Source organism: Thalassophryne amazonica, chromosome 22 (assembly GCF_902500255.1).
Source record: "Thalassophryne amazonica chromosome 22, fThaAma1.1, whole genome shotgun sequence".
NCBI lineage: Eukaryota > Metazoa > Chordata > Actinopteri > Batrachoidiformes > Batrachoididae > Thalassophryne > Thalassophryne amazonica.
In genome coordinates, this window is record NC_047124.1 from 3,057,617 (window position 1) to 3,071,935 (window position 14,319).

Consider the following 14,319-nt stretch of genomic DNA (forward strand, 5'->3'; position numbering starts at 1 on the left):
ATAATGAGACATTGATCAGAGCTGCGCAGATGGCATGATGAAATACATGAACTCTTTTTTCTGCTTTTCTTTTGCCTTCCGTTTCTTTGCTCTGAGTTTTGTTCTTTCTCCTTCCATTTTTTTCCTGCATTCATTTTTTATGTTTTTTTCTTTACTCTGCCAAAGTTTGCCCATTTTCATTCTACACTCCAGTGTCTGTCAACATGAGAGCTCCTCATTCAGAATGCTGTGGAAGCTCATGGTCATTCTGCTGAGTTTGAGCCACTTTCTTCTAGGTTCTTGCAATTTTATATATATATGTGTGTATACAATACCTGGCAAAAATTATGGAATCACTGGCCTCAGAGGATGTTCATTCAGTTGTTCAATTTTGTAGAAAAAAAGCAGATCACAGACATGACACAAAACTAAAGTCATTTCAAATGGCAACTTTTCTGGCTTTAAGAAACACTATAAGAAATCAAGAAAAAAAATTGTGGCAGTCAGTAACGGTTACTTTTTTAGACCAAGCAGAGGGAAAAAAATTTGGACTCACTCAATTCTGAGGAATAAATTATGGAATCACCCTGTAAATTTTCATCCCCAAAACTAACACCTGCATCAAATCAGATCTGCTCATTAATCTGCATCTAAAAAGGAGTGATCACACCTTGGAGAGCTGTTGCACCAAGTGGACTGACATGAATCATGGCTCCAACACGAGAGATGTCAATTGAAACAATTGACATCTCTCAGTTGAATGAAATTGAAAGGAGAGGATTATCAAACTCTTAAAAGAGGGTAAATCATCACGCAATGTTGCAAAAGATGTTGGTTGTTCACAGTCAGCTGTGTCTAAACTCTGGACCAAATACCAACAACATGGGAAGGTTGTTAAAGGCAAACATACTGGTAGACCAAGGAAGACATCAAAGCGTCAAGACAGAAAACCTAAAGCAGTATGTCTGAAAAATCAAAAATGCACAACAAAACAAATGAGGAACGAATGGGAGGAAACTGGAGTCAACGTCTGTGACCGAACTGTAAGAAACCGCCTAAAGGAAATGGGATTTACATACAGAAAAGCTAAACGAAAGCCATCAACACCTAAACAGAAAAAAACAAGGTTACAATGGGCTAAGGAAAAGCAATCGTGGACTGTGGATGACTGGATGAAAGTCATATTCAGTGATGAATCTCGAATCTGCATTGGGCAAGGTGATGATGCTGGAACTTTTGTTTGGTGCCTGTTGTGTGTTGGGGGGTGTGGCTGGATGTTTTGGTGTTCTTTTCTTTTCTTTGCTCTTCAGGTGGCATGAGAACTGATTTGTCTGTGGAGAAGGTGCTGGCTGAAGAATCCTCACCCTCATCAACATCATGTGTAGCACCTGTGACTGGTGCTCACATGCAACCTTAAAGACTTTCAGCTGAAGCAGATAATTGGATGGCGTTCTGCATTTAAGGCATGTGTGATTCAAGCAGAACTGCCGGGAACTCGACCTTGTGATGTTTGTTTGTGAGACGCTGAGGACCGCGCCTGGGGTTGACATATCGAGCCCGTGAGGCAAGGAAGGGTGAGGACACTTGCTGTCAGCACACATTAAAGGTGATTAAGTGTTTGACTAATTGTTGATAGTAACTTGGTGTTTTGTTACGCAGTATACTGGAATTGTGATGAGAATTGTGCAGTTTGCTTCTCACTGCTGTGGCGTGCGGATAAGTGATCCTCCACTTGTTGTGAGAAGCTGCTCATTTGCATAAAGTTAAAAAATACAGACCTGAATGTGTTGCTGATAGCGGGTGTCTTTTGAAAGATATTGTTGTAACTGCTGACTTACCTCACCTCTTCTTTGCTTCACAGAGAGTCAGTTTGTCGTGTCCACCTGGGGGGTGTTTGTCTGGTGGTAGTGGGTCCAGGAACGCCGGGCTTCTATCCTTTTGGGCGCTTAAGAGCGTGCCAACAGTCACTCCACCAGAAGGACGTTGTTTCAGTTTTGTACACATTATTATGCACAGGTGAAAAATAAATTGTTTCTGTTGTTGGAACCGCTTTCTGGTTATTTTTAGCGCTGGGTTCTGTCTGACGCAGGTCCGCTCCTCAACTCGCGTCGACACATAACAGTGCCGTTCCAATGAGATTTATAAAGATGACTGCCTGAAGAGAACATGTAAATTTCCACAGTCATTGATGATATGGGGCTGCATGTCAGGTAAAGGCACTGGGGAGATGGCTGTCATTACATCATCAATAAATGCACAAGTTTACGTTGATATTTTGGACACTTTTCTTATCCCATCAATTGAAAGGATGTTTGATGTTTGGGGATGATGAAATCAGTTTTCAAGATGATAATGCATCTTGCCATAGAGCAAAAACTGTGAAAACATTCCTTGCAAAAAGACACTTAGGGTCAATGTCATGGCCTGCAAATAGTCCAGATCTTAATCCAGTTGAAAATCTTTGGTGGAAGTTGAAGAAAATGGTCCATGACAAGGCTCCAACCTGCAAAGCTGATCTGGCAACAGCAATCAGAGAAAGTTGGAGCCAGATTGATGAAGAGTACTGTTTGTCACTTAAGTCCATGCCTCAGAGACTGCAAGCTGTTATACTTGTGTGTATATATATATATATATATATATATATATATATATATATATATATATATATATATATATATATATATATATATATATATATATATATATATATATCAAATCCTTTATTTATACAGGCAGTCCCTTGAGACTCAACGCCTCATTTGCACGAGAGACCTGTGTCACATATACAAATTACAATATTTCCAAAAAACAGTATTACAACAACATTGGACAAAATATCACAAATATAACAGTATTAAATAAAATACCTAACTAAAACAACAACAATTTCCTATAGACACATTCTCTAAATGTTTTATTAAAACTCTAAATTCTCCCAATGTGGCCAGACTGGACAGCTTCAGGTCCTGCTGAAGTGTATTCCAGGTGGAAGGGCCTGAGAAGGAAAAAGCCTTTTCCCCAGCTCTGTGCACACTGCAGGGACGTTAAAAGAAAAAGTCCTGGGAGCGAAGGCTGCGATAGTTTGTCCTGTGTATAAAATAACATGACAGATAAAATGGAGCCAGATGGAATATGGATTTATAAATGAATAAATACCAGTGTAAAAGCCTGTGCATGTGCAATGAGGGCCACTTTACCAGTGAATACAGGGTGCAGTGGTGAGTAGAGAACACCAGCTGCTTTCTGGCCTGATGCGAGAAACATAACTTGTTTCGATTAAAAAAAAAAAATCCAAGTTTCATTTTTTCAAAAGGTTTTCAATATGTCCCTTGAAGGTCAAAGCATCATCAATGTGCCCCCCTAGGTATTTATAAGTTCTTACAAATTTGATGACGCGTCCTTGTTTGGATGTATTTATGGGAAAAGGTAAGGGAACATATATATAATATCATATTTTTGTATCTTTGGGTGGATTCTCATATGGTTGAAGCTCAAAGTTCATAAAGAACAGTAAAATATTTTTATGAAGAAAATTTAATTGCTACACCTTTTCTGATTTGAATCATTTCTGACATTCCTAAAGCTCATGGTTATGATTTGAATATACTTTTTAAAGATCAGAAGTCACTTGAAATGATGTTCACACTTTTTTAAATAAAACTGCATCTTCAAATTGTATAAATTCAAAGTTTGAATAATTATGACACCACTCATGCTCAAGGTCATACTGTTGTTTTAGTCTCTCTTTTTAAAACATATATTATTTTTAGCATGTTTACATAAATTCAGATTCTCTTGAAGCTCATGGTCATACTCCTGTTTTTGAGGAATGTCATAAGGAGCAATGTTAAGTCTTTCTTAGATTGTGCAACACTTTTAAAATAGTTCATGGTTGAACAGCTTTTATGACTCACGAAGCTCAAGCACATACAGTTGGTTTTTATTTTCTAGTCTTGCTGACATGACAATGGCTCATGACTGCCATATTTAGAACAATTAGGATATTTGGAAGCTCAAGGTCATACTACTACTTTTGAACAGGATCACAGGGAACAATGTTACATTTTCGTAAGTCCTACTACACTTTTAAAACTAGTTTGCCATGATGCTATTGAAGCGCAACGGATATTGTTTTTAATTTTCTAAGCAACAGCTCCCAGGGAGTGACAGTGTGTTATGTATGACAGTATGTTACACAACCAAAACATTTCATTTTTAACCTCTATACTAATTTTACATATGTAGATAAATTAGGATGCTCTTGAAGCTCAAGGTCATACTGCTTGCTTTCATGACAGTCACATAGAACCATGTTAAGTCATACTACACTTTGAAAATAACACACAGTTACACATCTTGCAATTGTTATGCTGCTATTGAAGCTCAAGGTTGTACTGATGTTTTTGACCTACCTTTGTGAGGCCTACATCTCAGACAGAATGACAACGCTCTGAAGTGTTGAAGTGCTGATTTACAATCAGTAGAAATGAATGTGATGTTGGATGACTGCATAAAGTTACGCTGCCGTGTTTGGTGTCGTGTAGATTAAATGTAACACAAAACACGTTATCCCGTTAGAAATTCAATTAACAGAAAATAACATGAAATACCTTCAGAACTGCTGCTTTTATAAACAATGTTCTTTATGTGAGACGTATGTAACAACATAATAATGATAATAGCAATAATTATTATCATTATTATTATCATTATGGTGCTTCACAATATCACTTTCAATAAAATCCAAAAATAAATCACAGGAGATAAAACAAATATAACTATATAAATATATTCCTAAAAATTGAACTCTGATCAATCAATAAACTAAAATGCAAATTAACGTTGGGACGTGCGTGGTTCCTTTTGTTGGTAACCAGGTTCTCCCTCGACATTTGAATAGATTTCATTTGAAACAAATATCAAAAACATCTATAACAAAGTATAGTTGTTAGATTTCCAACAGCGAAACTGACATAAAAACAGTAACATCTTTAAACATGAATCCTAAAATCCGTAATGGCGTCAACACTGTTGTCACATACTGTTTCTATCCACAACATCCTTCAAACATCCTCCAAGGCCCGATGGTATTGGTTGTTGGACTTTGAATATTACAGCTATTTTTTTGGGGGGGGGGGGGGGGTTCCTTTCTGCCCTCCATTCATAGCACTTGTTCTTCTGGTCTTGCAGCAGTGGAAGACAGGAAGTTGTTCATAGGCATGGTGTCAAAGAAGTGCAACGAGAGCGACATCCGGGTCATGTTCTCTGCGTTCGGACAGATCGAGGAGTGCCGGATCCTCCGAGGCCCAGACGGACTCAGCAGAGGTTTGTGTGGCTCTGGGTCACCTTCATCCACTCTTGATGCTCTTCCTGTGAATAATTTTACCTGAACGGCCTCTGGGGGCCGCTGCAGTTCCACTTAGTCAATCTCAGGTCGTGACCTCATCGCGGTGAGACGTGAGCAGCTGGTTGAAGATGAGCGTCGTCACTTTGCATGTCCAGCTCATTATTTTAGTTTTATTACAAAAAAGTATGTGTGTATTTGAACAGGAAAGTTGGATATAAAACAGTGTCAGAGCAGAGGCGCTTTGTAGTTTGAAGTGTTTGTTTCCTCTGAAGAACTCCGCCGTATAATCAGGTGCTCATTTGTAAGTTTTCCCAATTTTTCCTCTTCAGTTTCTTTCACCCAAAGTATTTTCTGAGCTGTCATCATTTCTGGAGAAGCTTATTTGCAGTAAACTCTGCTGATTAGTCGTCTGCAGCAGGAAGAAAACTCACCTCCGTCAATTTACTGTAAATACAAAATGAACTGCAGCGCCATCTAGAGGCTGTTGTAGCCACTGTCGGTACATGCTTTTCCTTTTCACTCTGTATATATATATATATCTTTTCTCTCTGTCTCTCTCTCTTTTGCCTCCCCCTCTCTCTCTCTCAGCCGTGACCCTCATCACTCCTCCTCCGCCTCCTTCCTCACCTCCATTCACATCCGTTCTTTCCATACGTCCGTCCGAAGCTCTTTGATGCTTCCGATGTGAAGCTGAAGGCTGCTTTCTTTGTCCAAATCTGAAGGCAAATTGCTGTTTTGTGCACTAAATATTACTTTGCTTTTAAATATCAAATGTATTTCAACCAAGTCTTTTAAAGCAAAATGGAAACCAGAAGTTATTTTTATTTATTTTTTTTACTTGCTTTCAGTGAACAGAGGATGATTGAATTTTAGTCAGAATGATGTATTTTTAAAAACCACATGGACTCAGAGTTACGAGTCATTTTTTAAATTGCCTCACAGAAAACAGGCTACTTTAATTTTTTTTTTCCTCTTCAAAATTTGTCATGGACTTGGTTCATGCTGTTAAAAACAATACAAATATGCTTCACTTGTATTTTCCGGAGACTGATTTAGAAATGTAACCAGAAACCAGATTATTAAAAAAGCGCTGCCTCACTTCTTTGGTCTGCAGCTACAGTTGGTGAGGTGGAGAAAAACACTGACTTTAGACCTGACCGGATCTCAAACATCGAACACAAACTGTCTGATCGACTCTCACTGAGGCACTTTGATTTGTTCCAATAAACTGCTGTCGTGATTCCATCAGAGAAAAAACATCAGTTTGCACACATCTAGTAGGTTATTGTGAATCCCGCACTTGTTTGCCAGGTTTCAAATTACTTTGTTAAACAAAAATAATAAAGGATTATTAACCAAACGTGAGGTCCGTACGGGAAAATATCAGGCCGAGTTGTAAGTACGAACCGAACGCCAGCGAGGTCTGTGTGAAAAACACAGAGGTCTGATATTCCCGTACAGACCGAGCAAGTGAGGTTAATAATTCATTTATTATATGGTGTGTGTGTGTGTATGTGTGTATATATATATATATATATATATATATATATATATATATATATATTTATGGCTGGATAGAAAGCTGAAAGGTTGAAGTTTTTCATACCATTGTCAATATTGGCCCTGCATTTTATCAGGCTAGCATAAAGTCGCTGCACCTGTTTGACACTCTTGGTCTGGTGCCAAAACTCAATAATTTGATTAATCTTGGCATTTTCCTGAGTCTTGCTTGGCATCAACATAAACTTCAGGGTCTCTGCAAGTAAAAAAGAAACATAAGTGATTAAGTTTGTAGCATTTAAGGGTCAAACATGTTGTATATTTTTTGGGGGGCACCCGATATATATATATATATATATATATATATATATATATATATATATATATATATATATATATATATATATATATATATATATATATAAACACGCTAATGCCTGAAAGCTGCTGATGGCTCGTAGTCAGAGCAGAAGTGAAGCCGTTCGCTTCACCTCCGAGCCGTGAGCAGCAGAGGTTAAGTTCACCACCAAAAAAAAAAAAAAAAGAACGGGTTCACCTCCTCTGCTCAGAGCTCTGAAGCGGAGCTGAGCAGCGGCTCACCTTAGCTCACTTCCGAGCTGACGGCCGGTGTCCTGACAGAACACCTGAGCAGAGCAGGAACTTGTTAACAGGTGGTCCAGTTGTTAGCTTTAAGCTTTCAATCTGTGTGTTTTTTCCAATGCTGTTTAGATATTTATGGAGTACATTCATGTCCAACGGTTTTTCTAAACGCGTTTTTAGCTTCCTGGTTTGTAAAGAAAATGCGTGTTCAGACAGAAAGAAAATATGCGTTCAGGCCGATCATCATGGAAACCGGTCCAGATATGGGAAAATATCCGGCCAGTAATCAGCCAGTCAGAGCACATATAGTGTCACAGCCATGTCATAATAATTATTATTATTGTTCTTATTTAGGTAAGATGTAAAACTCTGCTTATTAACTGTCTTACAACCTCGGGGTTTAGGAGTTTTGTTTTTAACATCTTTGGCAAAACTAGTGTGAAGTTTTTAAATGAAATGCTAACTTTCACATTTGGAACAATTTAAAGTTTATCTTGCTCAAGGATACTTTAACGTGCAGACAGAAGCAGTCACGTTTAAACCAGTTGAATCTCTCTCACCCGCTTCCTGTGTGCTGCGTTGCTGAGTTGCCCTGACCATGCTAACAGTTGCCAGTGTAAATATTCTCTGTGTGGTCCAAAGTGTGGCGTTTGTCAGTGTGCACAAATATCTAACGTCACACCTGCTAGGTGAATTACAAAGTAAAATTGCTAGCTCGGTTGCAGCCTGACGTTGCGTGTTGAATATATCTTACCAAAATATATTTACAAACAAACAAGAGTAGCAGTTTCCATTTTTAGCCAGCTACATGCTAAGTAGTCAAGCTAGTCTAGCTTGGAGTGCCATCATAATAACTGGGCTAGCTAGCTAACTAGCATGATTGCTACACAGATAATAAGTTAACAAGTATTACTACAAGTAAAACTACATTTCGTCATTTTTCAAGGATTTACACTTTAGTCAAGACAAGCTTTGTAATTGTATGATGTTTTGCAGTTAGCTAATGTAATAGCCGTTGTTACAGACTCCGTTTATCACAGCTACGTCAAATGTTAGCAGTGATGGGACAGCTTGGGTCAGCGTTTGTAAATGTTGCATACAAGCTAGTCACAAGGATTTCTAGAGGAGGTATTCATGAATTACACAAACTTTTACTGAAAATATTGACATTGAGCATCAACGTTGCACAAACACGTTTGCAGCCAACTGTATTTGGGAGACAGTTTTATCTAAAGGTGACTTGGTCGCCTGCTGTCGGCACCTCTATCCATTTGTCCTGCTCAAGAGCACTTTGGCACACCGGTAGGAGTAATCAGGGATTGATTCATCAACCCCTTGGTTCATGGACAACCTGCTGTACCGTCTGGGCTGCAGCCACCTGCTTCCATCATCATCATCATTCTTCCTCCTCACAATCACAAGCCTGTCTCTGTCACACACACACACACTCACACCCCCTCACCTTCAACCCCCTTCCTCCCCCCTCCCTTTTGTTGTTTCTATGTGCTGAGGAGACGGACGAGCGTTTCTCCTCCTCCTCCTGTCACTCGCTGTCATCGTCACGCAGGTTCCATGTTGATCTGTTGGTCATGTATTTATATTTTCTGTGCTTGTCAAACGTTCTGGATGTTTAATTGTTGGCCAGAGTGTTATTTTCTCGATGTGCGTCCTTTTCTCTTCCTCCTCAAGGTTGTCTATCTCGGTCCAAAAAACCTCCTAAAACTCCCATGTTCCTTTGCCTCTTCTTGCAGCTCCGCCCCCTTCTCTTTCCAGTCACATTGGCTGTCCTAGAATCTTCCTTTGCATCAATTTGTCCTCTTTTTCTCCAACATCCCACATCGGCGTTGTTCCCTCCCTTTCCCGTTTCTGCCTTCCGTCCCTTTTTCTGCTTCTCTCTTTTGTCCTCATGAAAATTTCAGATGAGATGCTCAAATCCTCATTTCTGCAAAACTGTTATAAACCATGTAGCAGCTTGCACAAGTCAAAGAGGAAATACCGAGTAAATTAACACCCTACCCAATAAATCGGTCTTTAAGGGTTTCTGTTTGTCAGCCTGTCCCAGAGGTCCTCAGTCCCTCCTAAAACTGCACTGCTGAGCTCTGGTTAAACCGCGGTATCAATCAGAACAGTACGCCGCCATCCCGCTATTAATAAAATATGGATCAGACCACTGGTGGATGACTGGGCCTGGGGAGCTACCCTACTTTCATTAAAGGACTGTTTGGTTCTCTGCTGATGACAGAATGCGGCCCTTGAGGTATTTTTAGTTCTCGTGCCACGTCCCATCTCTCCACCAAAAAAAAAAAAAAAAAGTCCAACCAGTGAGAAGTGATGGCTGATCCGCCAACAGTTATATTATTATCATCATCTCTCCCATCAATAAACCAATGGTTAGTCTTTGATGAATGTTTTATTTAGAAGATGAAGAAACAGGTTATGCAGGAATAGAAGGTTTTCTGAGCGCCGAAGTACTTTGGGGGACTTCAGAGCTTCTCAATATACGGCAGCCGTTAACTTAGAGACCTAACCACCTAACTCAACCAGAATCCCCATCAGAACTCATGTCATTCTGGGGCAACGCATCATTACAATTTATCTTTAAAAATTAAAATAATGATATCAGCAGATAAATGACAGATTGTGACGTGTCTATATATATTCTTCTTATTCAGCTTCCAGTGGGGGGTTCCGACCTGTTTTCCGCCGTGCTGTTCAGCAGACGGCTCTGTAAAGGACACATCAAAATATTTACTCAGCCAAATTAATTTGATCACCTCTTGAATGTTAAGTAGTCCAGCTGTAGAAAAATCAAATTTACAAAATAAAAGAAATGGAAAACCAAAGCATTAGCAAAAACAGCGAAGAGGAAAAAGTTGTTTTTTTTAACCCTCTGTCGCTGATTGTTGGAGCTGAAGGAAAATAATGAAAATGCTTGCAAAGTGCAGTTGTTCAGCTTTAATTTGATGGTTCCTAAACTCAAATCAGGCAAGTGGAGTTGGAATGACATTAGTTTTTATGTGTTTGTCCCAAAACAGACCCCCCCCCCCCCCCCAACAAAAAAAAGCGCACACTCTATCAGAGAACAAAAATAAACCAAAACTGGTCTAAACTAACATAGTCGGAAATGGAATAGTCATTTTTAGTCATTGCAGTCAGTAACTTGTAGCTCCCTGTTTTTACCCAGATAAAGAGTGTTCTTGATCTGGCCACCAAATTCCATGACCCACAATATTCTGTTCCTTCTGGGGTCCAGTCCATTTACCTTATGATGTCACACCTGAGCTAGATGCATTCCAGTTGGAAAATAAACTGGATGACTCCAAGATTCTGGACTATAGAGTGCTTAAAAATATGCGGGCCTTCTACAATAGCGTTTTAATTTACTGCGTGGTGTAGCCAGTTAGCAGAATTTGTCAGATTAGCTGGTATTAGTGGCACCACTTGATGTGTTGTTAATTGTACTGACCAACCTTCAAAGTAGTCAGTGCTGCAGTATATCTGTCAAGTGTAATTTTAGTATTATTAGTATTTAATTTGTATGTTAGTACCATTAGCAGGTATCCATAACTTGGTGATGCTAGCTCCACTGTAACTCCACTTACGCATTCTCACTCATTATTAGCACGTGGTCAGTACCACCTTGTGTCAGTGTGCGATAACCTGGGTACTTCTTTCACACCATTTACAGAGGAGGACACCATGTTAGCTTTTCCATCTGCATCAGACGCTCAAAGCGCTTTACAATAATGCCTCACATTCACCCCGATGTCAGGGTTCTGCCATACAAGGCGCTCACTACACACCGGGAGCAATGGGGGATTAAAGACCTTGCCCAAGGGCCCTTAGTGATTTTCCAGTCAGGCGGGGATTTGAACCCAGGATCTTCTGGTCTCAAGCCCAACACCTTAACCACTAGACCATCACCTCCCCCAGACCATCACCTCCCCCACAAATCTATCTGTTTGACTCCCGCGTTATCTCTCAACACCACAGGAACTATTTATCTATGTTTGGGTTGTGGGTATTGGGTATTGGGTCGGGGCTACCCAACTCACCGCTGGTTTTCGTTGACTCCACAGTCACCGAGCCAATATTCTCGTCATGATTTTTAATACCAGTGTCCAGCACGACTCGATATGAAACCACTGCCCAGTCCACAAGAGCATTTAGGAAAAATGATCAAATCAAAATTCGCTTGTTCACTTTCCCTTGTTTCTTCATAAAAGTCCCTGTTTGAGCTTCAGACCCGCTTTTCATAAAACATTCGGGTGATGTCACAGGATCTATCTAATCTATCTGGCTGTAATCAGGAGAAACACTGACCGCTGTCCCTCAGCCGCGTCCTCGTTCTTTCACACCAGCAGTCGTCTTTTGATGGAGGTGGAAGTGCATGACAGCAGCATCTATTTCTCTCCATCTCTGCTTCATTTCCACCACTTCATCCTCGCACTCGCTCCTCACCCCCCCACCCCCACCCCCGTCCATCCTTCCGTCCCGTCCACACCGCCAGCGAGTCTGTCTGTTAGTTCTTCGCTCCGTAGCCAAACCCGTCAGTCAGCTCAACCTGCCCGTGTGTGCGTTTGTAATCAGTTCAGGCCTGGCTGCGCTAACACAGCCTGGTGAGTTTGTTAGCATATTATTAGTATTATTAGCTGGGGGGCTTGTTGAAGCACTTCTCACATTATCTCCTCTAATCACTCCCTAACCAGCCAGACAAACACAATCTTGCATCACCGTAACCCACAAACAACCTGAAACCGCCTTCGTTTGTGCCCGATCCTGATCGGGTTAAAGTCGTCAGTTCGCGGAGGACGCTGATCGCACCTCCTCCTCCTCCTCCTCCCCCCATCCGGTTCCCTCTTCATCTCTCCTGTGGATTGAATTAATGTGATTTTCTGTCTGATTCCTTTCATGCTCTCCCAGTCTTCCCAAACCCCTGCAGATATTTAGTACCCACCCCGTCGCCGCCGCCACATCGCTTTCCTGTTTGACAAAGAGAGAATGAGGGCACCCAATCAGACGCACAATACAAGCCCAAATGAATTCAAATCACTTTCATGCAAATTGGGAGCGATTTACATTGTTGAATTGTTGAGAGCGAGCGGTTGAATTCAGGTATGACTAATTCGGTCAGCGTGTAGGAGCGAGACGGAAAATAAAAGATGATGACAGAATGAGATGAGGAGGAGGAAGAGAAGGAGCTTGCGCCTGAGGCATCGGCGGCCAATCAAAAAGGCGAGCAGGTGATTGGGTTGTCTGGGGTGTGGTGGGGCAGGGGGTCGGGTTTGTGGTCGTCATGACGCTGTGTGAGCTGTTCTCTGTATCAATCTCTGTTTTGGGTTTATTTATAACAACGACGTGTCCAACCCTTTTGTCTTGTTTTTGTTCTTTCTCGTCTCCCCCCTACTCCTCCTGCTCCTCTCCCTGCCCTTTTGCCCTCCCTTCCACTATCCGTCCATTCCTCCCTTCCCTCCCTTCCCTCCCTCCCTTCCTTCCTTCCGTCCTTCCTTCCTACAGGATGTGCATTTGTCACGTTTTCCACCAGAGCTATGGCACAGAATGCAATCAAAGCCATGCACCAGTCTCAGACTATGGAGGTACTGTACGCCCGACCTTTCTTGACCTCTGCTTCTCACTGCTCTGCAGACTTGCATTCACACTGCTCTCTCTCTCTCTCTCTCTCTCTCTCTCTCTCTCTCTCTCTCTCTCTCTCTCCCTCCCCCCCCCACTGTGAAGCCATTTTTCATACCAGCTTTGGACCACTTTTGATATATGAACCCTGATCCAGAACATATCAGATCTTTGGGATGAGACCCAAAGTCGAGTCCGATTTATCTATTTGCTTGTTGTTATTTTTTCTTCCACCTAAATCCTTTCATCTTGGGGCTTGCACAGGTAATGTAGGCATCATTCCAAGTCATCATCTCTGAGCTCAAGGAAAATAAACATGTAGGACTATGCCTTAAATTCAGGGTTGTGTACTGGCAAGAGTCTGTTGATACGATTGGTATCATGACACAAGTCTTACAATTCAAGATATTACAATATATTGCAGTTTGTTTGTTTTTTTACCAAATAATATTGAGAAAAGTGATATTACTGTACTGATGGGAGCATCCAGTCATCACCTTCGGTCCAAATCTCAACCACACAGTAAGACAGGAAGCACCAGGGCCATTAAGACTTGGACCTTCAGTCTCCTGGAGTGATATCAGCATCATTAAACATCTCTGTCAACCTCATGACTACATAAGCTCCTCCCAGGCATCTCTGGATCTCAAAGACTCAGAGACATGAACATCACTGAGATTGTCATTGTGGCAATCCCTCATTGGTGAGGAAGACTGTCTCTTGATCAATTGCTGGATGGGATGGTGGACGCTGAGATGACTGAACAGGCCCAGTCTGGATGCTACATGCAGAGTTGATCGAGAGCCGGATGTGTGTGAGTTTGTTTCATGTGGAGATGTCGTTGCACATGGACAAACACACGGTCCAGGACAGATCCTTAGCCCGGTCCGATGGCTGGGAGATCCCAGACGATCAGGGTCTGAGGACCTGCTGCAGCCTTCGTCCGCCTTCACAGCTGTTGGGTTACAAGCCGTCACCTCCTCCACCTGATCTGCTGTTGTGGACTTCCTGTTTCACCAGAGCCCGTTAGCCATCTCGTGTTCGGGGTTCCTGTTGGGCCTTCATAATTACCGTAGGGGCGGCCAGCTGTGGTGTCTTTGTGTTCTCCAGGTTTTTGGGGCGCCCCTTGTAACTGTTGACAGGTGAAGATGACAGCGCTGTGATTTGGGTGCGAATTACGCCGTATACAAGCCTGTGAGTCAGAGACGGAGACAAAAGCGGCATGAGTGGTAATAACTGGCTTCACTAAGGAAAAAGGACGA

The 14,319-nt window shown here is 41.5% G+C and overlaps 1 protein-coding gene across 12 annotated transcripts in view; it reads left to right on the forward strand.

Moving 5' to 3' along the window:
• The window catches only part of celf2 (cugbp, Elav-like family member 2), a 349,641-nt gene that overhangs the window by 294,994 nt on the left and 40,328 nt on the right, over positions 1–14,319 (forward strand). For all 12 annotated transcript variants that reach the window (XM_034163469.1, XM_034163474.1, XM_034163471.1 and 9 more), the window contains 2 exons: positions 5,170–5,304; positions 12,944–13,023. In XM_034163469.1, coding sequence (XP_034019360.1) covers positions 5,170–5,304; positions 12,944–13,023 — 215 coding nt within the window. The remainder of the gene's footprint in view (positions 1–5,169; positions 5,305–12,943; positions 13,024–14,319) is intronic.